A 25,768-nucleotide genomic window follows, 5' to 3' on the forward strand; every position below is an offset into this window, starting at 1 on the left:
AAAACTTCTTCCATCATTTGGGTCATATTCCATCATTGGTGTCCATTTTGTAATTCAGTGAAGAGTGCATTGGTCCTCTTCCATCATTTGGCATTCAAGCAAGCCACTTTTCCATCAACAAGGAAAGTGACAATCAATTTACTTCACTGCCAATTACTACCTAAGCATAGTTAACACTGCTATACCAAAGCATTACAATAAATTTTATGAAAACCTAGAAGCTAGAAGCAATATGAAATTACATGGATTGAAGTTTGAAAAAGAGCTAGTAAGCTCCCACAAATCTACCATAATCAATCAATAAACATAGATTTGTAAAAAAAACTCTTTAAGATCCATGTCAAAACCAATAAACACATTTGAAAAGAATACTTTTTTAATGGGAATGTCTAGAATTATTTCGAAGTTGTTCTAACCATATACTATCAAAAGAAAGCTGAATAATTTTATTAATAAATCATACTGTCTGCATAAGTTTACACTAATAACTAAGATGGTTGGTTGGGTAAAAACTAAAGTAAACAGGTTCAAAAGGAAAAAAAGTATACTATTTGAAAATGTTAATTGCTTAATATATTTTAAACAATCTATAAACATACAAAGCAATAATACTAAAAAGGACTTAGAATATGTATAATGTGAATTGGCAAAAAAAAAAAATATCCTTCAAGAAAATTAATTAACTTTTAAATTTGTTTAAAGATAAATAATCATCACGTACATCCTTATTCTTACATAAATGAAAGAAAAATATTTGAAAAGCCTATAAAAACACGAACATCTAGTCCACTTTTATCCCACACTCAACTCCTCAATAATATCGTGCATCTTATTTTATCATATATTCTCATGTTACGCACACGATCATCACAAATAGAAACTACAACCACAAATTGAAGGGTAAGATAATTTAACATAGATTGCAATCAAAGAATTATCAATATCCAATATATCAGAACACATCATTTAGTAGAAAGCATGAATACTTGCCCAACTAGTAGTAGTAGGGCAACATGCCCAAACCGTAGCAATCATGAGGACCTGGCCAACTCGTAGTAGCAATCATGGAGACATGTTCAAACCGTAGTAGTCATGTGGAATTGTCCAAACCGTAGCAATAATGGGGATTTGCTTAAATTGTAGTAGTCATGGGGACCTGTCCAACTCGAAGAGGTCATGTGGACCTACTCAAACCGTAGCAGGTCATAGGGACTTGCTTAAATGGTAAGGAGCACTCATTGGGACATAGTCACACTCGTCTAATCACACTTAGACATCTAAGAGCACTCATGGAGACATGCTTACACTCGTCAGCATTCATGGAGACATGCTCAAACATATCATCAATTCATTAACACAAAACATGACAATGCATATTGATAATCATCTCACAATCATAAAATATTAACTTCCCTAATTGGATTTAGTATGTAAACCTTCAAAGTTTCTCCTTATGTTTGAATCTTACTCTCATTTTTCCTTCAATCTAATAACGTTCTTTCTCGGCAAGCATAACACTCACTCACTGGTTTCGTTTGTATATTTATAGGATTCATTCGCACCCTTAAAACCCTAGATACTCTTAAAAGATTTTATATGATCCTTCTAATAACCACAAGACATCAAATATATCTTTTACTACCTTTTTGTTTTTGTTTCTTGGAAAGTCTTTTTAAATCTGTTTTGTATAATCAAAATCATACACATAATAAATCTTATATCTTTTTAATAGATATGTTTAAGGAATAATCATCGTATTCAATCCACTTATATTATAGTAACTGCTTTATATATCTTGTTGAAAGTTTGTTTAATGTCCTCTTAATAATTATTCACAAATCTTTTATTTCTTAGAAATTTTTTTTAAAATAAAATAAGTCTTTTAATATAAATAATTAATAAATCAAGCCAAAAGCCATAGCTAATAAAAGTTATAGCTAATAAAAGTTATAGCTAATCGTTAGAAATATAACCGTCTAAGCGTCATAATTTGATTGTGACTTGGTCCATTTGATCTTCGTCACGATATCATTGATGCACCTTGCAACAATTTAATTATTATTGGCTCACATGGTGGTAATTTTAAATATTTAAAGTTAAACTAATCACACTTTTAAATACACGGTCTAAATTGCTCACACTGTTAAATACGTGGTCTACACTACCCACAAATTTTAAAGTTTGATATAAGCTATCACATTTTAATAATTGTTGCCTATAATTTTTTACATTTTCTAACATATTTCTTAAAAGAAATGGAAACAACTATACACTATTGAATTAAAGGCAAATAAACTCAATATATAACCATCAATAAAAAAGTGTGGTTTATTCTTATTTTAAGGAATGGTTTTTGAGTTGTTGTCATGTAAGTATTGCGTAATATATACAATGGTGTAGTGAAATTATTATTTTAGAGTTTTTGAATTGAATACTCTTAGTAAGAAATTGGTTTAGTGTGTTATGGTATAAAATTTATTAAACTGGGTTGTGAATATAATTTTGATGAAGTATAATTAGTTTCCTATAATTTTAGTTTATGAGTTGAATTATTATTGAATCAAAGTAAATGAAGAATGACCTTTCAAATATTTTAAATTTATACTTATCAATTAAAGCGTGTTTGAGAGTTATATTTGCTAAACTGATTTTGGATGAAACTTTTAAAATATATTTCTTCTACTAGATGAAGTTATGTATGATATTTTTGCTAAAGTAGTGGATTTTCGCTCAAGCAAAAATAGAATGGAGATCTAGACTTGCCTCATGACCCTCTTCTTGCTCAAATGAAATGTTTTTTTTTTCAATCTAAAAGAATTGAAACTTCTTTTTTCTCTTTTAATTGATTTGTGATTTTGTTGTATGGAAATGATTAATTGGGAATGATAGGATTGCATGAATTGTGATTACATATTTGGGTGTTGGATTTTATTTTTGGAAACATGACTACCTATTGAGAATGACATGACTTGTATGAATTTGTAATCACATATGTGTGTTGGAATTTTTTATTAAGAAAAACCATAGAGATTAACCATTTATTGAGAACAATAGGACTTGTATGAATTTGTAATCACATATTTGTGTGTTGGAATTTTTAATTGGGAAAAACCATAGAGATTAACCACTTATTGAGAACGATATGACTTGTATGAATTGTGATCACATATTTGGATATTGGAATTTTTTTATTGGGAAACACTATACATATTAACCACGTTTGAGGTACGAATTGCTCATATAAGATATTTAATACCACTTTCAACTCATACTTGTCTTCCCCAAAAGTGAGTTGAATTTTTATCATTGGTCTCTACCACTATAGAACATTTGTCCCATCTGTTTATCTTAACACACTTTCACTAATTCTAACCTCCATTGGGTCTTATCACCACTCCCTAAGTTGAGCACTAAGTCAAATCTGAATTTGATACCACGGATAGAATTTTTTTTACTTGGAAACACTAAAGGTATTAACTATCTCTTATGTACAAGTTGCTCATATAAGAAACCTAATACCATTTCTAAGATAAAATCTTAAAGCTTTATGCTTATGGATCCTGTTTTTCTTATATATCATTCAATTTTTTCATTTTTACTCAATGTGAGACTTTAATTCATACTTAAATTTTTAATACTCAGAAGATATGTAAATTATTTTTGATTTGTGTATTAATTATTGGCACATATGTTAGAATAAAAATTTTATTGTTTCAGATGATCTAAGTCACATAAAATATAAGCTAATGAGAAGTTGTGAGAAATTTTTACATAATATATGTAGACGTCTAATTTGAGTTGTTATCAAGACACACATAAACTCCTGTATTTCTACTAGAATTTAATAAAAGATATTCTTTATAATATGTATAATAATATTTTAAAAATCAAATTAACAATAATTTGTACTTAGATGACATAATTACATGTAAGTAAATGAATATTCAAATCTCTTTCAATTATGTTAGAAACTTACAAATAATTTTGAAATATAAAATAAAATGTTTAGCACAAACTCGTTTTTATTTTTACTAAAATAACGTCATGTGCTAGAAAAACCGGCAATGAAAATAAAAATTTTAAATTAAAAAAAAAAACATGTACAGCTAATACAGAATCACACGAGAAAAACGCGATGGATGGATGAGTGAGCTGAGTTGAGTAGTAGCTTCGAGTGATGGACGAACGGAACAAAACGACGTCGTGGTAGTCGCTATGGTAAAGCAAACAGCAAAAGCAAGTGGGAGAGTAACGGATTTTTATGACAGCGTTAAGATGTGACAGCGTCAGGAGTAAGAAAGCGACCACAAACAGAACCAGTGACTGTGGCACACGTGTCCGGTCTCAGCAAACTCGAAACGCACAATTTGGATGACAACCAGCGTCGGAAAAAATAAAATAAAAAATTAAGAAAAAGAAAAAACTTGGGATGCCGTCGAATAAAAACAGCGCACCTCCCATCACTCCGTTTCGTGTCGCTTTTTGGCGGTTTTAGCTTTTTACGGTTTCGAACATTCGCTCGAATTTCTCTCTAACTCTCACCCTCTGTCTCTCTCTCTTCAATTCAACACTTCGAGGTTCGATCTTCGACATAGTTCTTGCTACTTTTCTCTCTGCTTTCTTCTGTGGATTAGATCTTAGTGTTTTCTGTGTTCGTTTTTTTTCTTCTTATTTTAATTTAATTCTGTTTTCACTCTCTGATTGCCAAGGTTAGGGATAGGCTAGTTCGGGATTGCTTTGGCCGATGAATGAGCGAGGTTGGGGTTTTCGATTTGCATAGTTCATTTCTTCGTTTCTAATTTCTCGATGACACTTGTTGTCTTAAGTAGCTCGATTTTTCCGATAAAATATGAAGCAGAAAATTACGGGCGAAATAGTTGGATTGCGTTTTCTATAGCTATTAATGGAGACTGCTATATTCTTGCTTTTTATTATTTAATTGTAAAAGACTTAAATAGTTATAGTGTGTTTTAATCTCTGCTTTACATACTGCTGTTAATTGACAGCTTCACGACGATATAAATTGTCTTCATAGTTATTAACTATCTGTGTTAGGATTACTTTTCAAATTGTTACCTCGTCTGACGACCTTTAGGGATTTTTTTTTTGTCTATATTTTATTAAATATAATTGTTCACTGGTATTTATGTAATTTAGTATGAGCAGCAGTGGTGGTCGTAATTTTGGTTACTGTGGTTGAGTGTGTGTGATTGTGTGGTTTGAAGGTAAAGAAAGTTATGATTGGACTAAGAGAGGGAATATTTTGTGGTTGGTGTGGTTATGGTTTTCTGGCTGTGGTTTGGATCTTGTGAATTTAGAAATGTATGGATTTTCAATGAGCTTTGTATCAGTGGGAGTGTTTTTGTAGCCTCTGTATGTTCTTGGCCTTTTAGTTCTCTAAAGGATATATATATATATATATATATATATATATATGTACACACACACACACACGATGAGAGGGCTATGTAATCTCATTTTATTTGTTCTGTTTCTCTCTTAAGAGAGACATACGGCCTCCCACTTGTTTTCTTTTGTCCGCCTTGTGCAAGAATTTATTTTAAATTTTGACAATCATGTGTTTGAAATCCATTGTTTTTTTATTTGTTATATACTGATAGAAGAACAATGATGAATAATCTGAGGTATGGAAGTTGTTAATGGACAATCAACGCAGGACTTTTGGGAATTATTAGTGATGGAAAGAGATGAACTTTTTGTTTGGTTTGGCATATATGTATATCCTTTTGGTCATAGGCACTTTTGTTTGGAATGAATGAGTTCACAACATTGCTTATGCGTAATATTTTTTTGCGTAAATGCATTGTATATGAAATTAACATAAATAATGTATTGTCTCCCAAGAGACAAATGATTTCTTACTTTCAACCTACACATGCATCCAAACAGTCATACTGATTGATGAATATTATTTTTCATTTTTCTTTTTATTTATGTTTACATAAATAGTTGCAGTGTTAACATAGTGGTTGTTCTTTCCATGTTGTAGTCTTACAATTTCAACATGGGAAAAACGTAGATGTAGGATGATTGGTGCTTTTAGTGTTATTTTTCCAATTAAAAACTAGTTTTATCATGTTAACGTGTACTGACCTTTATTTTACAATTTACTGAGGTAAAACTTCAATTTTTATTGCAGAACAATGCTAAAAGCACCTATGCTACTGTACCTGAAATTTGTCTTTTCAATATATGTATATATATTTTTACGAGTGAAGATCTTGCGTTTGTGACAATGTACACTGATAGAGATGTGGGCAGCATGAGGTGCTCAAGTTTTACATCGAGTAGTATGGATTGTTTGGTGAAATATTTAAATGTTTGGTTCTCCCTCTTTAATATCTCTTTTTTGATGGTGACTTGCCCAAGTACTTCGGTGCGTATTACACAAGTCACACACATAAATGTTATATTATATATGCTTTTGTTCTTCTCTTCATAAGAATGTGTGTGTAAATATATTTATATATCTGGATATAAATGAGAATAAAATGATTAATCTTATGTATGTTGAAATTGTAGGATGCTATTCAACAGAACATGAGATGGATTGTGAAGATTATTTGCGGAAGTGTTCCAATAGGAAATGCCAAAGAGTAAGGATTCTGGTCATGTTTTAATCACAAATATTGAGTTCAACCTATCATATTTCTCCATTTGCATTTTTCTGAATTTTGCAGCATCTAAAAATGTATCTATTTAGTGTATTTGATTATCTCATACTTGTTGCACCTAATTAAATATTTCTGATCATGATTGTGATTGTTGTAATTATATTTCATGGTTGGAAATACTTTGACACCTCGCTCCTAGTGTTAAGTTACTTAGTATTCCTAGTTTCAGTGGGTTTAGTGTGAATTATTCAATTATATTTTATTGCATAGAATGCAGGTTTAGGCAATGTATTATGATAATTGCTATACTGTATGAGAATTTCATTTTATTTGTTAGGTCTTAGTGCTAGAAATTGTGTCCCGTAAGGCACTGTCGAGAAATGTCTAGTATATTAACTGGTATTTTAATAAGTAGAGACTTTTTACGACAAAAGTTTCCACTACATTAAACGATTCAAGTTTTAAATGCTACAAATGTTGCTTGAATAGATCCTGAATTTGGAAGTGAGTCATCTTCATACATTATACATATATTCCACTAGAATACTGATTGTTTGTATGAACATGGTATGCTTGTCTTGTTTAAGAAAATAAATGGTACAAATTAGTCCTTGACAATCTTCTTTTGTTTAATGTAATGAGACATTCACAGTATGCTTCACCTTTTACATCACTTGAGAATAAAAGTATGAGAAAGTGCTAATGAGAGAGGATTACCTCGGTTGATTCATGAGGTCTTACATCCGATATACAAAAGGAAGATATAAAAAGACTACACCTAGAACTCTAGGTGATAGATAGTTACAACAAGAAGCAAAATTTTTAGCTTTTCTAGAGTTGGTATGATGATAAATTAAACTATTCAATCGTTCCTCCTCATATTGGAGCATACAAAGTGTATGTATTACGCTTAGAACATATAAATGGAATCCAAGGTCTATGTTTTGTAGTGGTAAGGGATTAAAGGAGGCGGTGATGGTTCTGGTAGAATTGTAGTAAGCGAGGAACTTAAGTAGTTGTTTGATTCTGAATTCATAAGGGGGGAATTACAATGGTTCAACTAATGGGATAGGTAAGACTTGTTGGACAAAACTAGCACCTTATAGGGGAGAAAAGAAAGAACGGAATATTTGGAAAAACATGTGATACCCATCGACATGTAGTACCTGTTAGTTTTCTGAGAATAGCATTGATACACTTTTTGGAGATGAGAATATCTTAGAAAAAAACATTTGATGGCTCTTGCAATATTCTTCTATAAATGTAACAAAGTATTGGAACCCACAATATATGACACATGGACCTCAAATGCCAAAATGAATTTGTGAAAAAAACAAAGTTGCATTTTATTTCATTTCTCTTTGGAAAAGAGTATTTAACATATTTTCCTAGCTGACGTCACTCACCCTAGGATATGATTGCTAAGCTCAAGAACCATTTCTTTAATTTTAAGAAATGTGGATGACCAAGTGATCACAAAAAAGTTTAAGAGATGAGGATTTAAAACAATACATAGAAGGGTTGGTACGAAGATAGTACAATACTCTAGATTCATATCTATTCTAGTCAAGAGTTGGGGCTCTAAACCGGAGAATGAAAAAAGAGAATGAATAATCTGATTCGAAGTTAATAGTCCTTTAAGCCAGGAAATCCAAGGCCTTAAGCCTTGGAACTGTCTTCTTACTTATAGCCTCCAAGGTTTTACATCATGTATCCCTAAGCCAAAAATTATGATAACTACCAAAAATAAAATAACCATAAGATACAGTATCTTCTAAATCATAAGAATCTATTAATAAAATAAAAACCTCCTACCTCGCCCAAATCATGATGGTAACCCAAACAGATGCGGACTTAGAGAGGTAATTTTTTCCATTAAGATTTTCTTAAGTAATCATGAGAAGCTCAAAAAAAGGGGCGGTAGGTACTATGGACATTCTGAAAAAGGGTAGGAGGTTTAAACAGGAGGGCCTGAGAGGTTTTTTAAAGGGCTGCACGTCAAACAATAGTTCAAAATTAGAAACTAAGGTTGAAACATGGACAAGAGAGGCCAACAAAACTTATGAAAGAGGCACGATATCGCTGTAGTGACCAGAAAGAAACACATTGGTTTGACACATAAAGAGGTGGCACGTGGGAGATTTAGCCTCTGCAGCTTGTTGGGTTCTTTGTTGTTTGTGACAAGATGCACCAAATACAGTGTTTGCAGAAGAGAATGACATTGGTCGATGATAGTGGATAGTGTGTTCTTTGTTGTTCAACGAGGTGCATAAAATTAGATGCTTGTCATGAATAATGATGGAGTCTGACAACAATAGACGGTGGCAAGTAGTGGTTTTCTCTTTTGACAATGAAAACAACAATTTAGCTTTTCCAAAGTTGATCAGAAGATAAATTAAACTATTCTAACAGCAATAAAGATATGAGGATGAAGCACAATATTTCCATCCAAAATGATTAGCAGAGAAAATCTATAGGAGTGTAACGTTTTTTCTTTTATTACCATATGATGTGTTGAACTCAATATCATCAAAAGAATTTAACCTTATAGCTAGTTATGGTGCCGGTCATAAATATCTTGATTAATTGACAATAAATGGTTGATTGAGATATGACAAAGCTTTACATTGATAAAGGATAACAGAGTTTGTAATAAGGTGATAAATATTTTTATCATTTTCCTACTTACTGTTGAACGTGATAAATGTATTATCATTTTTATCTTGTTATTACTGATTGGTTGTTTCCTCAGACAACTCAACTTTGTTTTCTTTGAAGAATAGATTGCATTTTTCTTAGTAAGTGTAAGTCAACTTAACCTTTGATTGGAAGTTTCTCTTGGTCTACCATATACATATACTTGGTCCTTTCAAGCTTAATATTTTGACAGAAGAATTTTAAGGCTATTTCTCTGTGAATGCGTTCATGCATTTACTTCGGTGTTTTGTAATTCTCTCTACTATTTAAATAAACAAAGTAGCAATGTGGTTTGCCTAAAACGTATCACTTGTGGTATCTCTGTTTTAATTTTCCCTAGGTTCAGGTGGATGAATCATATGTACCTGCTCTTCAAGATGAAGTAATGGAAGTTGAGCATTTGCTTGCAGAACCTAGAAACAATCTTGCTCCCCAGGATGGTATATTCCATTTTAATGAGTAGAGTATGGGGAAATGCCATGTTTCTGAAAATCTTTCCTCTGGATTTGAATTTAGTTTTAAATCAATTAGTGGTTATTCTTAAAATGCATTAAAGCCGTTCTTTCTGGTACTATTGCTTGAAATCCTTAATGACATTTTGCACTGACTGCTGGTAAGAAGCTATTATTCTGGGTTTGCATGTTGTTCCTGAAAAAATGGAATGATTGAAGTAAAATGATGTGGTGAAAGAATGGAGAATGAAACGAGAAACAAACTGTATAAGAACTTGAATTTTGTTTGACAGAGTCTGGTTAGAAGCTTAGAATTGATGTTGCATTGTAAGGAAACCAAACTTTTTATATTTGAGATGTTACCATTGATTGGAATTTTTTTTGGATTTGTAATAGGTTTCTCCTAGTCCACTTGGCTCAATTAAATAAATTTAATGGTTGATAAAGCTGCATTGACAGTGTCCTATATTCAGGGCGTAACAACTTTTGCTTTGAAACTTTTTATTGGGGCCGTATATCTCATACTAGTAGTGTTTGTTTACATTCATCAGGTAGCTTGGATTCTCATACAACTTTGAACAGGAAGGATGATTTGGAACTGGAGGTATTTCTCTTCAATCTCTCAGTTGTTGTTGGGGTGATATTGAAGCTAGCAATTCATAGATTTTTTATATTTACGGTGCTTGTTATTGATTTTTTGACTTCTTGCATCTGTCATCTCAGGTTTATATCACCTTGTTTAACGTCAATTCATATTGCATAACGCTATTAGTTAGTTACTTAAGTGCTAAATTGCTTATGATCTTGTTTTATTGATATGAACATTATCTTAAATTTTGTTAGGTCCTTGATGGATTGCTAGATGATGTGGAAATCGATGATCTTGAAGGAGCTGACGGTTTCCCGGGTGCATGTGAAGAATATTTTTTGGGTAAAATATTAACTGTTCTTAGATGTAACACAACAATTCTTTTGTATTCCCCTTAAGAATTATGCTTTTGAAATAATTGGTTCATTACATTATATTATGAATTATGTAAAATAGTTTTACTCTGTCATTCAGTTACAAATGTTGGTATGACTTTTTAAGGTACTTATTCCAAAAGTCATCAAACTTATCATACCTGGTAATTTGTGATTGGATGACACTGAAACACTCTGCATATATTTTTTCTCCTACACGGTAATCTCTATGACTAAATGATCAAGGCTCGAAATTGATTCATTGCTGCTATTCTTCCAATAAAAAACGTTGATTGTGAGCACAAGATAAGCCCGTGTTATTTTTGCTTTAAACCCAAAAGATCCTTGATTGAATCTCTTAGAGATGTAATATGAAACTATTCGTGTGTTTTCGGCTTGCCTAACTTGAACTGTTGATGATAATTGACAACTATTAAGATATATTCTTCTGCTAGTGTTTGGATAGAAAGGAAGAAAAAAAAAAATCCGTGTCTGCTTCCTTTTTTAACATTCCTTTATGTTTTTCTCATTTGCAATCTACAGATTTTGAATTTGCTGACAAATTTGAGGAGGTACTGGGTTCTGGTCCTTTTGAAGGTTCGGAAAGTCATTCTTCAGGATTAAGTAGAAGTAGCATTGTTGGTGGGGTTTTAGAATCAACAGAAGTACCCATTGCACAATCTGAAAGCAAAAACGATTCTCTGGATGAGACACTAACCTATGAATCACATGGTGCCTTCAGCAACAATCCTAGTCAACCATCACAAGGAAATTGCAGGTACAACATTTCACTTGATATACAGCATCTTCAAGAGTTGGATAACTATCGTCATTTAGCTGGTCTGACTTATAAGAAGGAAAAGGGTCCTACCGAAAAAGGTCAACCTGCTGCACTGAGAGAGAAAAGATTCCGGAAGCCTACGCAAAGATATATTGAAGAATTTTCAAATGCGAGGCCAAAGGAAAAGGTACCACCTGCTGGTACAAAAACTAAACATTCGAGTGACTCATCATGTAATGTACTTCATATAAGAATTAAATCATTGAAAAGGAGTCCAAGCGAGAAGTCTAGTAATGAAAATAGTGAGGTGATGCTTCCTGAGTTGCAAGTTCGCAAAGGGCATCAGAAGAAAGAGGTACCGTTTTCATTAAAGGCATTTTATCCCTTTTTGTATATTTTCTTAAGTAGATGACGATATAACATGCCCTTAGGGTTGAGGGACAGATTCTTTCTTTGGTTATAATTGTATCATTGTGAATGTTGTGTATTTCTTTAGGATCTGTTTTGATATACATTTACCATCTGGTTTTGGATAATTATTATTGATTTTGACTATCAATGTTTGATTATTATGTGACCTGTTTATGCTCTCAAATTGAATCATTTGAAGGTAGACCTCTGACTCTTAATGCATTGAAGTGTGATGTTTAATTCAACATGTATGCTAATGATTTGAATGTGCTTTGTCATGCTTCCCTCTTTTCTTGGCTCTAAGTGAGTTGTGCTTGATTTCATGTACATTGATAATTTATAGCCTACAACATGGTCTTTATGGTTCTCTACATTTATATTCTTTTTGTTTTTACCAAATCATGGTATTCATGTATTATTTATTAATGTTGTTATTAATGTCCATAACTGTTTCTGTAACCGGGCTTTCGTAGCAGAGTTGTTCCTATGGTTGAGATTTAGTATTTATGTCATCTGAAATTAAGATACCCTTGTTTTAGTGGGAAACTTGTAAATTTGTGAGACAATTACTGCAGATTGATATACCTGCCTAATATTCATGGCCATGTTCTGCAGTTATAAATTATTATCATGCATTTAACAAGACGTGTTTCTTTTCTAGAAACTTCAGTTTGAGTATGAATCATTTCCCTCGGAATCTGAGGATGGATGTTCAACCACAAAAAGGTCTAGAAGAAAAGATAGAAGAAAGCATCAGAAGATGTGGACTCTCCCTGAAGTGTTGAAGTTGGTTGAAGGCATATCTGAATATGGAGTTGGTCGTTGGACTGATATTAAGAAGTTTTTGTTTTCTTCTTCAAGCTACAGAACTCCCATAGATCTGAGGGTACTCCACAAAGCTTTACTCGTTCAATTTCACGTTCTTCCAAACCTGTTTTCTAAAAGTGAATTCTGCAGGACAAGTGGCGAAACCTTTTGAGAGCCAGTTCTGTGCAGAAAAACAAGAAAGAGGTTAACTTTCTTTTCCCATTTTTGGAACTTTGTTCATTGATGTCTCATATGCATGTCTCAGAAACTTAAATTTGTGTACCAAAGTAGTTTTTTAATATGCTATCCCTGACAAGATTTAGTTTGGGGAATGGGAACTAGTTAATAATGTAAATGGTCATGTGGTGATTACAGGCTGAGCAAAATGACGAGTTAGCCCTGCGTCCGTTACCATTTAATGTGGTACATCGTGTGCGAGAATTGGCTAAAATTCACCCATACCCAAGGCAACGTGGGTCAAAGAAGTTGCGTGTTAGCCAAGCTGGCACCTCTGTCGTTGCAGATTCTCCTCCCGTTAGTCTTAGCAAAAGAAATGTACGTAGAAAGTTTACTTAGAAGAAGTCCATGTGTAAAACAGTCCTGGGAAATCTATAGTAAAAAGAATGTTGTTGAAATTAGGTATCATATTTGCACAATTTTATACTGTCAGAAATTCCTGCTTGTGTATCTACAAAGGCATAGAAATTTTGAATTGTAAACACGAGGAAATCATTAGTAATCCTACAATAGATTGGGATGATGCATACATCTCTAACCGCTTCAGTTCTATAATTTTCTTAGTGTGCAAGAACCTGGTCTTCATTCCAGACTAATGTGTTTAGAGTTGTGTCTGACTCAATGTTCCAAATGAATGGTTGGGTGAAGGGAGTTGATAACTGATCATTGATAATGCACTACAAATATAAGTTTTTGGACATTCTAAATCGCTATTTTTAAAAGGATATTGTATCTTTATTTTGGAGAGAGGAGCTGGAAGCATCTTGGGATGATGATTGCCCTATCCTATGGCCCTTGATTGTGCTACACTGCATAGTCTGGAGCTCATCATGATTGTGATAAACTAAGCTGTGGCCTTCCTCTTGCAGCATTTTAGTGGTTGTGCTTTCTACTTTGATACTATTTATTACCTATCTTTTATAATATTTTTCACAATCTGCCATGTCTTTTCATCACGTTATCCATGTTATAATCCACCTCTATCTTCTCTCTTTCCTCTTCTTGGTGTCTCGTGTCATAGCAGTATAAATCTAAAGATTTTTTTAAAATGCAATGAAGTTTACTTTTGCTAAGAACACACTTTTACTTATGCACAGGTTTACCAATCCATCGTAGCACTAATATGCTTTCTTCATTCTAATAAGGAAAAAAAGGGGACTATATACTTGGAAAAAGACTATTGTTTACAATTATGATAATTATATTTTCAACTCCTTTTGTCTGTAACAATCACACTTAAAAATGAAATAAAAAAATCACACTGAAGATATTTTTATCTCTATTTTTTCTAACATTTATCTTTTCAAACCCATTAATACTGCGACATGCACTTTTGTGTTCAGCTGTGACATGATATGAAATCTACCGACGCTAAAGTACGATTTTAAAGTTGACGCGTAGAACAAGTTCCCAAAATAAGAAAGAAGAGGAGTTTGCTTCCCAGAAGGAAGCATGGAGAGGTGTTAAAGAAAGGGATGAGGAAATGGGACAGTTAGGGAGAAGTGGGAACAAAATGATAACGTGACAGCTCAAAAAAACAGAGGAATGCACGTGAAAGTGAAGCAAACAAAGCGTGTCTAATCAAATAATTTAGATGCATAAAATGGCTGCGAACCATAGAGTCTTGAGGTGTCAGCAACCATTTCCTCTTTCGAGAGTAATGGCACATAATATCCTCACCCACCACTCACCACCGTGGCCCAAACCTCATGTGCACCACGTCTTTCCTTTGCTCCCTCCCTCCCTCACCCTCCACTTAACCTTATCTACCACACCCTTTTCTGTATTTGCAGTTCCATGAATCTTACATGTTACTTTACCCTATGTCATGACATTCTTACTCACCCTAGTAAATAATGTTAAAATTCTCGCATCAATTTACAGTATATTAGTCGGTACAGATCTAATCACAGAGTGTTTCAGAAGATGTTACTTAGATTCTCTTTTCAGATATGGTATTTCAACTGTAAGTCAACCTTTTTGTCAAGGCTAAGGGGTTAAACGGTGTGATTCCCATGTGTAACTTAGACCCTCCTTCTATGATCAATATTTTGATCACATGACATCATTTTGAGACATGTTATCTGTTTTGACGTTAGTCTGAGTTTACAATTTTGTTCACAACAAATGTGTATAAACCATGTTTGAACTTAATTTATAAGTCATGTGACTCTTTACAATCAAGCACAGATATGATTTTGCGACTTTGGAAATTGTTATGAAAAAGAGTGCTTGTTTGAGTTCTTTTCTCAACAAGTCTCCATTCATTTTGACCATAGTTAGCAGGTACATGGTATAGATACGGATACCTGGTTCGTGTATGTACTGTACGTGATTCATCATTTTTATATCATTACCAAACTTTCTTTAAAAGAATCTGGTATTGGTACGTTGAATTCAATATTGGGTACATCATGATTATTGAGGTGTTGTGATTCAATACTTAATATTTGTTATAAATTTCTTTTCTCAGTTCAATTTTCTTATTTTTTTACTTAATGTGGATCTTACATTTAAAAGTGTTTGTTTGGATATATGTTAGTTGAGCGACCACGTCGATTATAACTTTTAGCTTATTTTTGGACTTGAGAAAAAATTCTTTAACTATGATTTTGACTGCACTCTGCCTGCTGCATGATTAGAGGTTGGTCTATATCAGAATTTGGACATGTGACAGCGAAATCAAATGATGCAGAAAGAATTTTATTGCATTTTTATTCCAAATGAAATGAATGGTATTTCAAGTACATAATGAATGATAAAGGTGAAGTTTTTTATTGAACATTACAGAAGAACAAATTTGTATGGGTTTAAAAAAAAATGTCACTTGTAAAAATCCTTGAAGGGGTTTTTCTTGAAGAGTCTGTAACCTGTGACTGAAGAATTTGGATTGTTTTAAAAATTGTTATTATGGCGTTGAATAAAATAATGAGTTATAATTTGTTAACCAGAATCTGCATTTGGTATTTAAAATGATTAAAGATTTGTCTTATCTTGAAAACTGTTGGCAGTTTACTGCAAATAATCATGTGTGAAACTGAACGTGCTATTCTTTTGAACCAACCAAGCACAACCGACATTTGTCTTAAAGGGGATGAATCAATGTGCTGGCTCTCAATCATCTTTCTGACCATCTCTGTAAGATAACAGACCCAGGAAAATAGGGCAACCTCAAACACTGTCTTCTACTCTACAATTCTCCTCTCTACCTAAGATTCATCAATTATTTAACTCTCTTTTAATTTTCCCATTCCAAACAACTACCTCATAAATAGAGGATTTGTATAAAAGATACATATTAACGACATTTGAGTTCAATTTAAACCGGTTATTAATATTATCTCTAATATAAAATTTAAACATAATAAATTTAATAAAATCTTAGTTGAAATCATATAAGGAATATTTATTCGATCCAAAACTAAAATTTTAAAACAATGAATTTATGAATAAAAGGATGCAACACCAATAAGACGTGACTTCAACACACATAAGTGATATTAACTTTAATTTAAAATTTTAAAACAATATATTTAAGGGTAGAGAAATACTATATTAATAAGATTCGAGTTTAACTCACGTAACCTTCAACCCAGTACTTTTACATAATTAAGGGATAAATGTTTCTTTACCCTTTATCTTTAAGTGAAAATTATTAGAATTATTTCATTTTCGAAATTTTGACTAAAAACAGTTATTGAACTTTAAAAATACGTGAATTTAGTCATTTTAATTAAATTTATTAAGTTAATTTGATATTTTAAACACGTTTCTCGTATAACATTTAAGCATAAATGTGTTAAATAGTATAAATAACTCAAATATTATCATGAAACACGTTAAATATTAAATAAACTTAATAAAATTTGGTTAGAATGACTAAATTTATACATTTATAAAGTTATAGAATTAAATCAGGACAAAATTTCAAAAATAGACTAATTCTAATTTTCATTAAAAGTTAAAAGAAAAAAAAAACATTTAATTCAATAGTCAATTTATGACTCTTCTCTTTTATAAGCTGTTTAACTTTTTCAACTCTACTCGATATGAGACTCGAATACACTTTCTAACGGTCTGCAACTCCAAACTTTTCATAAATGATGTAGTTAATGATTGGAGCAAATTATTTGCTAGTGTGAGGGGTTCCCTTTCACCAGAATATTTTGTTAGACGTGGTAATTCTTAGGCAACAAACTGATACCAGTTTCGTTACACCGATAAAATCCAATTAAATTTGATATCATGGTTAAGTTTTGCAAAGGTCCGTTATGAGGAAACATGGGAAGGGAATCAAATCAAAATTGTCACATCTACACAATGTCAGAGTTTCAAGTGTAAAAACTGTGACTTCCATTCTCTTCTCTGCAAGCAAAGATATTTGGTTCCATCCCTTATGCAATGTGTAGCCCATTTCCTGAAATTCTGCGAGCCATGGAGGGAACAGTGCAACTTATCCCAAATCCATATGCAGAATTGTTAGGAAATTGTACGGACAGTACCCTCTTTAGTCCTTACAAAAACAATGCTTTAGCAGCATGCACACTAATTTAAAAGATAACTCAACATGTATAAGTAGTGAGCTAAGACCAATCCAAAAGGGAATAATAAATTCACATCCCAACAAGAAAAAAGCCACTGATAAAGTGAAAAGAAAAAAAAAGTGGCTCATTAATTACAAATTAACTCATTGGAATTGTTGATAACCATGTAGCTCCACTTCCTGAGAAGATCTTAATCCCATTAACACCAGTTTGTACATTATCATATTATATATATATATACGATCCACTTTGTGGCACTGAACCAGTTGTCACAGTACAAAAATACTTGACAGTACAAAAGTTTTCAACGATTACGACTCCCAAAAGTTGAAGCCTTTCTCTGAATCTAAAGAAAGTGGCTGTATCTTTTATCCATACCTGTGTATATGAAATAAGTGCCCTCGCACTTCCTCCAAGAAACTTATCTTATCTTTGTGGGGCCTGATACATATGTTACACTCAGAAATTCGAAAACAAGAAAAACAACAGTGATTAAGAACACCCTTTGGAGAATTGCAGAGAAAGACAGAACCTTTACTTCCTAGGATTCATGTTAATTAATCACCCATACTTTTGATCATATTTTATACACACATAGAGATAATATATATATTGCGAATTGCCATGCATGTTCGTACAGTTTCGTATCAGAGAAATATATACATTGGTAAGCAACAAAGTCAGCAACTACGTATCAATAACTGGCACAGTTGAATAATAATATAAATGTTGATCTCCATAATTATATTAGTAGCAAATAGCATAGGCTACCAATCATGTCAACCATTTAATGCTTCAGATCATTGGTTCTTCCCATGCCACAATTATATATACCTTATCACTTACCACCTCAAACACTCACTGCACTTTGAATCATCTTCTTCTCTCTCTTTTTCTCTCTCTCTTGAAGGAAACTATGAAGTCAAGATTTCTCAGAGGGTGTCTGAACAAGTGCAAGAAAATGTGCCTGAACAAGTGCATATCTTGTGAGGAATGCTGTGAAAGGGGTTGGTGGTGTTCTCTTCATGAAGGGTGTTCCAATATTCCAAGTGATGTTCCAAAGGGCCACTTGGTTGTGTATGTGGGAGAGAAGCACAAGAGATATGTGATCAAGATTGGTTTGCTCCATCATCCACTCTTCAGGGCCTTGTTGGATCAAGCTCAGGAAGAGTACGATTTCATTGCAGACTCAAAACTCTGCATTCCCTGCGATGAACACCTCTTTCTCAGTGTTGTTCGATGTGCTAGCTCCCCACAGAACCAACCGGTGTGTCTGTGTCTCTGAGAAACAGAAATCGCTTCTGAAACATTCTTTGTTTCCATGTTGTTCAGATTCTTAGTTCTAACCATGTTGATATAATATGAGTAGCCACCTTAATTATATATATCATAATGTGTTGTAAGTAGGTTGAGGCACGATTAAGTGTCACTGATGTCATTCTTGGTGAATTCAAGAAGAGAGAGTGTTCTTCTACCCCTTGGCATAAATTTTCCAACCAGTATTGTAGAAAAAAATAAAATTAAGTTTAATTCATATTATAAGTTGTTACATTTTTATTGATTTATTTAGAGGGAATTTGTGAATTGAGGAAAGGAAAATGAGATTTGGTAGTGGTGAAGAGGAGGTAAGGCACATTTAGAAATGGAGAAGTGAGAAGGGTTGTCATGAAGCCATGTATCAGGTGCACGAGTACAGATTTTCTATTGAGTTTTTTTTGGTGTTGTTATCTGCCGAAAATTAAAACTATACTGTATTGATCCTTTAAAAGTATTATATTTTAAAAATTCAAGATCAGTAAGAATCCAAATTCGTGTCTCACTTATCCCTTTACTCTTTCTTATTGTTTTTAATAATCAGTAAGCGAGCAGTGAGAGATAAATAAATAAAGATAACTAAGGTATATGGGGATATATATATATATATATATATATATATATATATATATATATATATATATATATATATATATATATCATATTCTTAACTAGAAAGGAAGCTGAAAAAGAGAGAGAAAGAAAGTAATTTCAGTGGAAGGAATGGGAGCTGTTCAATCCAAAGTCTAAAATTAGTTATATATACGAATATATACTACAAAATTATAGATTAAATATGTTTGTTTTTTTTTAAATTATTATGAAAATTATGTTTAGTTTATTAATAAATTATAAAGTATTTAGTCTGTAGATTTTTTTATAAAATATAAGGACGGGGGGATAATTTGTAATTTACTTTAGAGATAAAATAATTTTTTTATAATAATTTGAAAATAAAAAACATATTTAACTAAAAAATTATTTAGTACATTAAATTAAAATTGATCAAATAAGATATTAACATATTTATTTGTGACTGTTATGTAGTTTAAGATGCGATGATTGATGAGTAATTATAACGTACGTGTAATGAAATAATAAAAAGCACTAACTCCTATGAGCAATATGCTTAGAATTGTGACATTTAGTAGTGTTAAGACTAGTTAAATGTATAGTGTGTGTTTATCTTAACCATTTTAATTAATAATTTTTATTTGAACGGTTTTTATTATTTCCTAGGCTTAGGTTCTATATATGGAGACCATTATGAACTTAGAAAGTTGATGAGTACAATTTTATCATACGGTCTAATATGAGATTTTTTGGACTATATTGAGATTAATTTCATTTTTTAATTTGGAATTCTCTTAAATGGGGTTAAGTGAGATCTTGTTGAATTTTTTATTAAAAAGTAAGGTTTTGAGCCTTATCACACGACTTATTAAACGATACATTAGACGATTCAAAAGAGTCTTAGTAGAATTAGAAGCATTTGATAACACAAGTATCTCTTAAGTGTCTATATTTTTTGTACTATTAAAGTTGTCAAGCCTACTTAGTGTGATTAATTTGAATTTGAATATTTGAATATTTAAATTGAGTGATTTTATTAAGAAAAGGTGTGGATGCTAAACATAGAAACAAGTTATTATTCTCAAGTTGTGATTTAAGATATTGTGTGATTTATTTCCTTAATTATAAAAAGACAAATGCAATTTGAAGAATGATTAAAACTTTCCTTTCAAAGTATCTAATATAAAAAAGATGGAGATATGCACTTGATATTATATGCTTTAAAACGTAAGAGATACTTAATAAGTTAATAAAGACACTATATTGTCTCTTCCTTTTGAATTCTAATTTTTTTTTAGGGTTGCGTTTGAACTCACATGATTTAATTGAAGTTCTTGTCAGTTTGCTTAATTTTGATAATCTCTTATTTTCTTAATTGATGGGATAGATTGATATAAATTTGAATGGCAAATGTTTGGAAGGTGAGAGATACTCAATTAATTAATTGATGTTTTTCTGATTAATTTGATCATGTTTGGAACTTAGATGAATGATAATTATTTGATAATCGATGAAGAATTAACTATGAATGAATTGGAGAATCAATCTACTTCTTTTATCATTTTATTTTCACTATTTAAATATTGTCTTTATGACCAAAGCTCTCTATTAATTTGATGTTATCTCTAATTTTGTTTTTGCAAAAAAATTTATAATATGAAATATTGAGATGACTATTAAATTCGTTAGGAGACGATTTTTGATTGACTAACTGTATCTATATTCTTTTTTGCCAATTTTTTTGTGTAGAAAACAACTCGGTTCTAAGCAATGCACAACTAGTGCAATGCATTATATAATTACTCTTAATTTGATTCTAAAATGATAATGATCAACAATACACTATAATTTTGTTAGACTCTTTATGTATAGACTCTTCTAGTGATAATAAAGTAATTTCTTATAATCTTGGTTATGTGTTTTCAAACTTGTTATTATTAAGAACCCAACAATTGGCGTCGTTTGTGGAAACAAGAAAAAAAAATTAAGAATTTGAAGAAATGGCCACCAAATTTGACATCAAGAAGTTTTTCGAGGAGAAACATTTTGGATTTCAGAGAATTAAGATGGAGGTCATATTGCTAAAACAAACTTATGCTTAGGCTTTGAAGGTTGAGACAAATAAGCTAGTGTCTATGTATCAAAGGAAAAGGCTAACATGGTCAACAAAGCCAGTATTGCCAAGTGTCTTGGTGATAAGAGACAGAGGGAAGTCGCTGAGGAGAATACTATTGTATTGATATAGGTGAAACTTGAATCATTCTATGTGACTAAATCTTTGGTATAAAGATCTTGTTTGAAGCAACAACTATATTTGTTTATGACAACCGAGTAGAGATAGTTGGTGGAGTAGCTAGTGGATTTTGAGAAGATTTTGGATGATTTAGGGAACATTTAGGTGAAGCTTGAGGATGAGGATAATGATTTACTCCTTAACATCTCGCCTAAGAAGTATGAATATTTTCAAGATGCTTTATTGTTTGGGAAGGAGCAAACATTGCTCCTAAGGAGATGCATACCTCAATAAGAACTAAAAAGCTTCAAAAGTTCCAGTAGTTTAAGAGAGAGGATAATGGGTTGAGTTTGAATGTGTCTAAGTCAAATGGAACAAAGAAAAGGATTTTAAAGGGAAGAAGTCAAAGTAATACGCATTAGACAGTTTGAAAATGTTGAGTGTTATAACTACATCAAGAAAGGTCACTTCAAGCTAAGTTGTCCATAGAAGAAGAAAAATCAGAAAGTCAAGAACTCGAGAAAGAATTTAGTGATGTTGTAGCATTTGGTAGCTACAAGTTTGCTAGGGTGTTGGTGGCATCTGTGTCTAATACACAGAGGAGTTAGGTCATGGATTCAAGATGCACTTATGACATATGTCTAGTGAAGGATATTTTTGAGACCTTGGAATTGAAAGAAGGTGGGGTAATGTAACATCCTAATGGGTATTACTTATTTAAGATTAAAAAATAATAGAAATATTAATAAACTACATTTATTAATGAGGTGTTTTCCCAAAAACGCGGGAAAAATTAAAACTTTAGTTTATAAGCGTCAAAAGATAAAATCCAGAAATACGTTCAACTCTTACAAATATAAAATGATTCATAGTACTGATTACAAAAATAATCCATAAAAATATTGCCATGTAAAAACTTCCATACGGACCCCACTCCAGCTCTAAGTATCCACGTGCTCACCTGCATCAACATCTGCTCCCATGTAACAAATTACATGATCATCGTCAAACACACATAGATAAAGTGAGCTCAAATAAAAAGAAATACAATACACAATAACTTAATGATTTAAAACCCATAACTCTAATAACAACCTCAACTGTCAAACCCAACATTCACATCTTCCCCTGGACACCTTTTAATTCTACACCATTTGATGATTACATTGGTCGATATTTGTTGTTAGAGGTGTCTACTTGTCCCTCCGATATAGCCACCACCTATAGTCCATATATAGGAATAATCTTGTCACGACCACAATCCGCAACACCAAGTGAAGTTTCCCAATACGAACCGTAGTCTGTATTTGTCCAAAGACAACCAAACTTATTAGATAATACCGAGGAGGGCAATCTTTCGGAACCTATCTGTACGAGCCACGATCTCGCACACTCCACTGGACTTCCAAAACTACCAGACTACAACCTTTAGTGGTCACGTGTTACCCTAATACAAGCTCCACTCGTAACTAGGTCCCATCAAATCATTGTTTTATGACCTCCATCCAAAGCTGTGTAGAATCCTCCACGCAATCCAACTCTGCACCCAAAATTGTCGGGCGCTTCACACACGTCGTTAGGCGAAAACTGGCATTAGACATGCCACAATGAATTTCAGCCTACATTCAAATCTGCACATCATGACAATGTCCAAAACACACACTATACACATTTCACTCCAAGCAGCCCTACGTTTACACACATTTAATCCCATTCATCACATCATTATATATGGACTTAATCATCTTACATGCAAGGGTTTTCTTCCCACACCTTCTGCTCAATTAACCCATATTATACATAAAATTACCAGATAAATCCCCCAAGAATGCAAATCATAGAACGAAATTAGGATGTCTTGCTACACTGATGTGTCGCTTGCCGGTAGTTCATGCACCACCTGGCGATGCATACAATTCTGGGTTCTGCCCAGATTTCCCTACACCTGTACGAACCCCAAATTCCCCAATCACAAATTTGGTCACGCATTTTGGTATTCCTTTAGTATTCAATCAAAGATTTATATTTCATGTATGTTCCAATTAATATCATTTTCATGAAAAAAAAAAAGTACACCAATCGAAGCCAGAAACATATTTCCTCATTCCTAATTCCCACATGAACCCTAATCCCCAATCATGGCCATATTCATACAATTATCATCAAATCATACCATCTCAAACATGTAAATACATAGATAATCATACAATTTTATGTAGAGACCCCATCCAAGCATCACCAACATCAAAGAAACTCAAGAAACCAGAAAAACTGGTTAAGCCAGTTCGCGTCACCTGGCGGACAACACTCTACCGCCAAGCAGTTCAGAACAAAAACCCAGAAAATGGGTTGTGAAGGCATGTGTCGCTTGGCAGGTCTTCAACGCCGCTAGGCGGTTTCTTGAAATTTCCAAAAACGTGAACTTATGCAATTTTGGCAGAATCAAGACGTCTCATGGAAACTTGTGGGATTCAATTAGAGCTTAGACCGATGGTGTAAGGTCTTATTTTCTCATCATCATAGACAAATATTCGAGGAGGGTGTGGTTCTATAACTTGAAAAGTAAGTCTAAGACTTTTCAAATGTTTTAGGAGTGACACACCATGGTATGCAATAATAAGGCGCTAAACTAAAAGTGTTAATGACACACAATGAATTGGAGTTCATTTCAAGGGAATTCAATGATTTTTATAGGGTAAAAGGTATAAAGAGGCATAAGACAATTGTGGATACACCACAACAAAATGGGTAGATTAAGAGGATGTACAAAACCATTTTTGATAAGGTGAGATGTATGTTTCTAGGAGTTGGATTGCCTAAGTTCTTAAGGAGAGAAGCTGCAAAAAATATCATCTACTTGATAAATAAGAGTTCACCATCTACTATAAATTACAAGCCTATTATGGAAGTATGAAGTGGAAGACTTGCAAATTATGAGAATCTTATGGTGTTTAGCGCCTTGGTATTTTCATATGTCAAGAAGGATAATTTAAAAGCACAAGTTGAGAGGTATATCTTCATTATATATGTAAAAAGTGTGAATGGGTATAAAATGTGGAGGTTAGAGCCTAGAGAGGCTATATGTTTTGTAAACATGGATATCACATTTGATGATACTTAAATGACTATGATGTGCAAAGATCCAACGAAAGAGAAGGATAAAGCTCATGTTTAGGTGGAGTCTTTTGGTGATGGACTAGACTGTCTAGAAGTGTCAAACGATGGTCATCAAACAATGCAAACCAACCTTCTACCTCTAACTCAAGAAGGCATAGATATACAAAGGTAGATTATGCCTATCAATATACGTGTGATAGAAAGAGGAGGACAATCAAACCTACACAAATGTTTGGATATGTTGACCTTATCATCTATCCTTTAACAACAACTAAGGGGATAAATGATCCAAAGCCAAGAAACTTTCATAGGGCTATAAAAGGTGCAGGAGGTCAATAGTGACATGTTGCCATGGAAGAGGAAATTAAATCTCCAAGGAAAAACCACATATATACATTTGTTGATCTACCAAGAAACCATAAGGTGGTAAGATACAAGTGGGTGTTCAAGAAGGAGATAACATCGAGTGTAAAGGGAAAAAAGTTCAAGGCTACAAGGGTGGCAAAATTTTTTACACAAGTGAATATGTTAGACTATAATGAGATCTTCTCACTTATGGTAAAACATTGTTCTTTACGAATTTTGATGTATATTGTTAAATGGTTCAATCTCGTGTTGGACTAGTAAGATGTGAAGAGAACTTTTTTGCATGGAATATTGGAAGAGATTGTGTACATGCAATAACCTGAGTGTTTGTTGAGGATGGAAGGGTGTGTCTGTTGGAGAAATCATTGTATAACTTGAAGAAATGTTTGTGACAATGGTAAAAGAGATTTGATGACTTCCTAAGGCAGACAAAGTTTCATAGTAGTAGTTGTGATAGTTGTGTCTAAGTCCTAAAAAGAGAAGAAGAGCATGTGATATTCTTACTCTTATATGCAGATGATATCCTTATAGCCAACCAATACAAAAATAAATTGAAGAAGCTCAAAGAAAAATTAAACTCAGAGTTTGAAACGAAGGATCTTGATCCCATGAGACAAATCTAACCCATGTTGTTAGTA

At 32.7% G+C, this 25,768-nt stretch overlaps 2 protein-coding genes across 12 annotated transcripts; both read left to right on the plus strand.

The window, feature by feature from the left end:
* The first annotated feature begins 4,401 nt into the window (after positions 1-4,401).
* TRFL8 (TRF-like 8) lies at positions 4,402-13,514 on the plus strand. 11 transcript variants are annotated; one of them, XM_085675759.1, is made up of 11 exons: positions 4,439-4,577; positions 4,715-4,757; positions 6,161-6,288; positions 6,544-6,617; positions 9,673-9,772; positions 10,336-10,388; positions 10,628-10,715; positions 11,291-11,883; positions 12,601-12,825; positions 12,897-12,950; positions 13,122-13,514. In XM_085675759.1, exons 4-11 carry the CDS (start codon positions 6,567-6,569, stop codon positions 13,320-13,322), a joined length of 1,365 nt encoding a protein of 454 aa, XP_085531885.1. In that variant the 5' UTR covers positions 4,439-4,577; positions 4,715-4,757; positions 6,161-6,288; positions 6,544-6,566; the 3' UTR covers positions 13,323-13,514. The 11 variants fall into 11 exon arrangements, with proteins under 11 accessions (XP_027935238.1, XP_027935237.1, XP_027935235.1 ...); XM_028079436.2 differs by lacking the exon at positions 6,161-6,288 and having other exon boundaries at positions 4,423-4,577; positions 12,610-12,825; XM_028079434.2 differs by lacking the exon at positions 6,161-6,288 and having other exon boundaries at positions 4,424-4,577.
* Positions 13,515-18,365: 4,851 nt separating this feature from the next.
* Positions 18,366-19,225, plus strand: LOC114189714 (protein SMALL AUXIN UP-REGULATED RNA 12-like). The gene has a single exon (XM_028078372.2). It carries the CDS (start codon positions 18,444-18,446, stop codon positions 18,810-18,812), a length of 369 nt encoding a protein of 122 aa, XP_027934173.2. The 5' UTR covers positions 18,366-18,443; the 3' UTR covers positions 18,813-19,225.
* Positions 19,226-25,768: the final 6,543 nt, after the last annotated feature.

This window comes from Vigna unguiculata, chromosome 7 (genome assembly GCF_037176805.1).
Source record: "Vigna unguiculata cultivar grain cowpea cultivar isolate G323 ecotype 2 chromosome 7, ASM3717680v1, whole genome shotgun sequence".
In the NCBI taxonomy this organism is placed as follows: domain Eukaryota; kingdom Viridiplantae; phylum Streptophyta; class Magnoliopsida; order Fabales; family Fabaceae; genus Vigna; species Vigna unguiculata.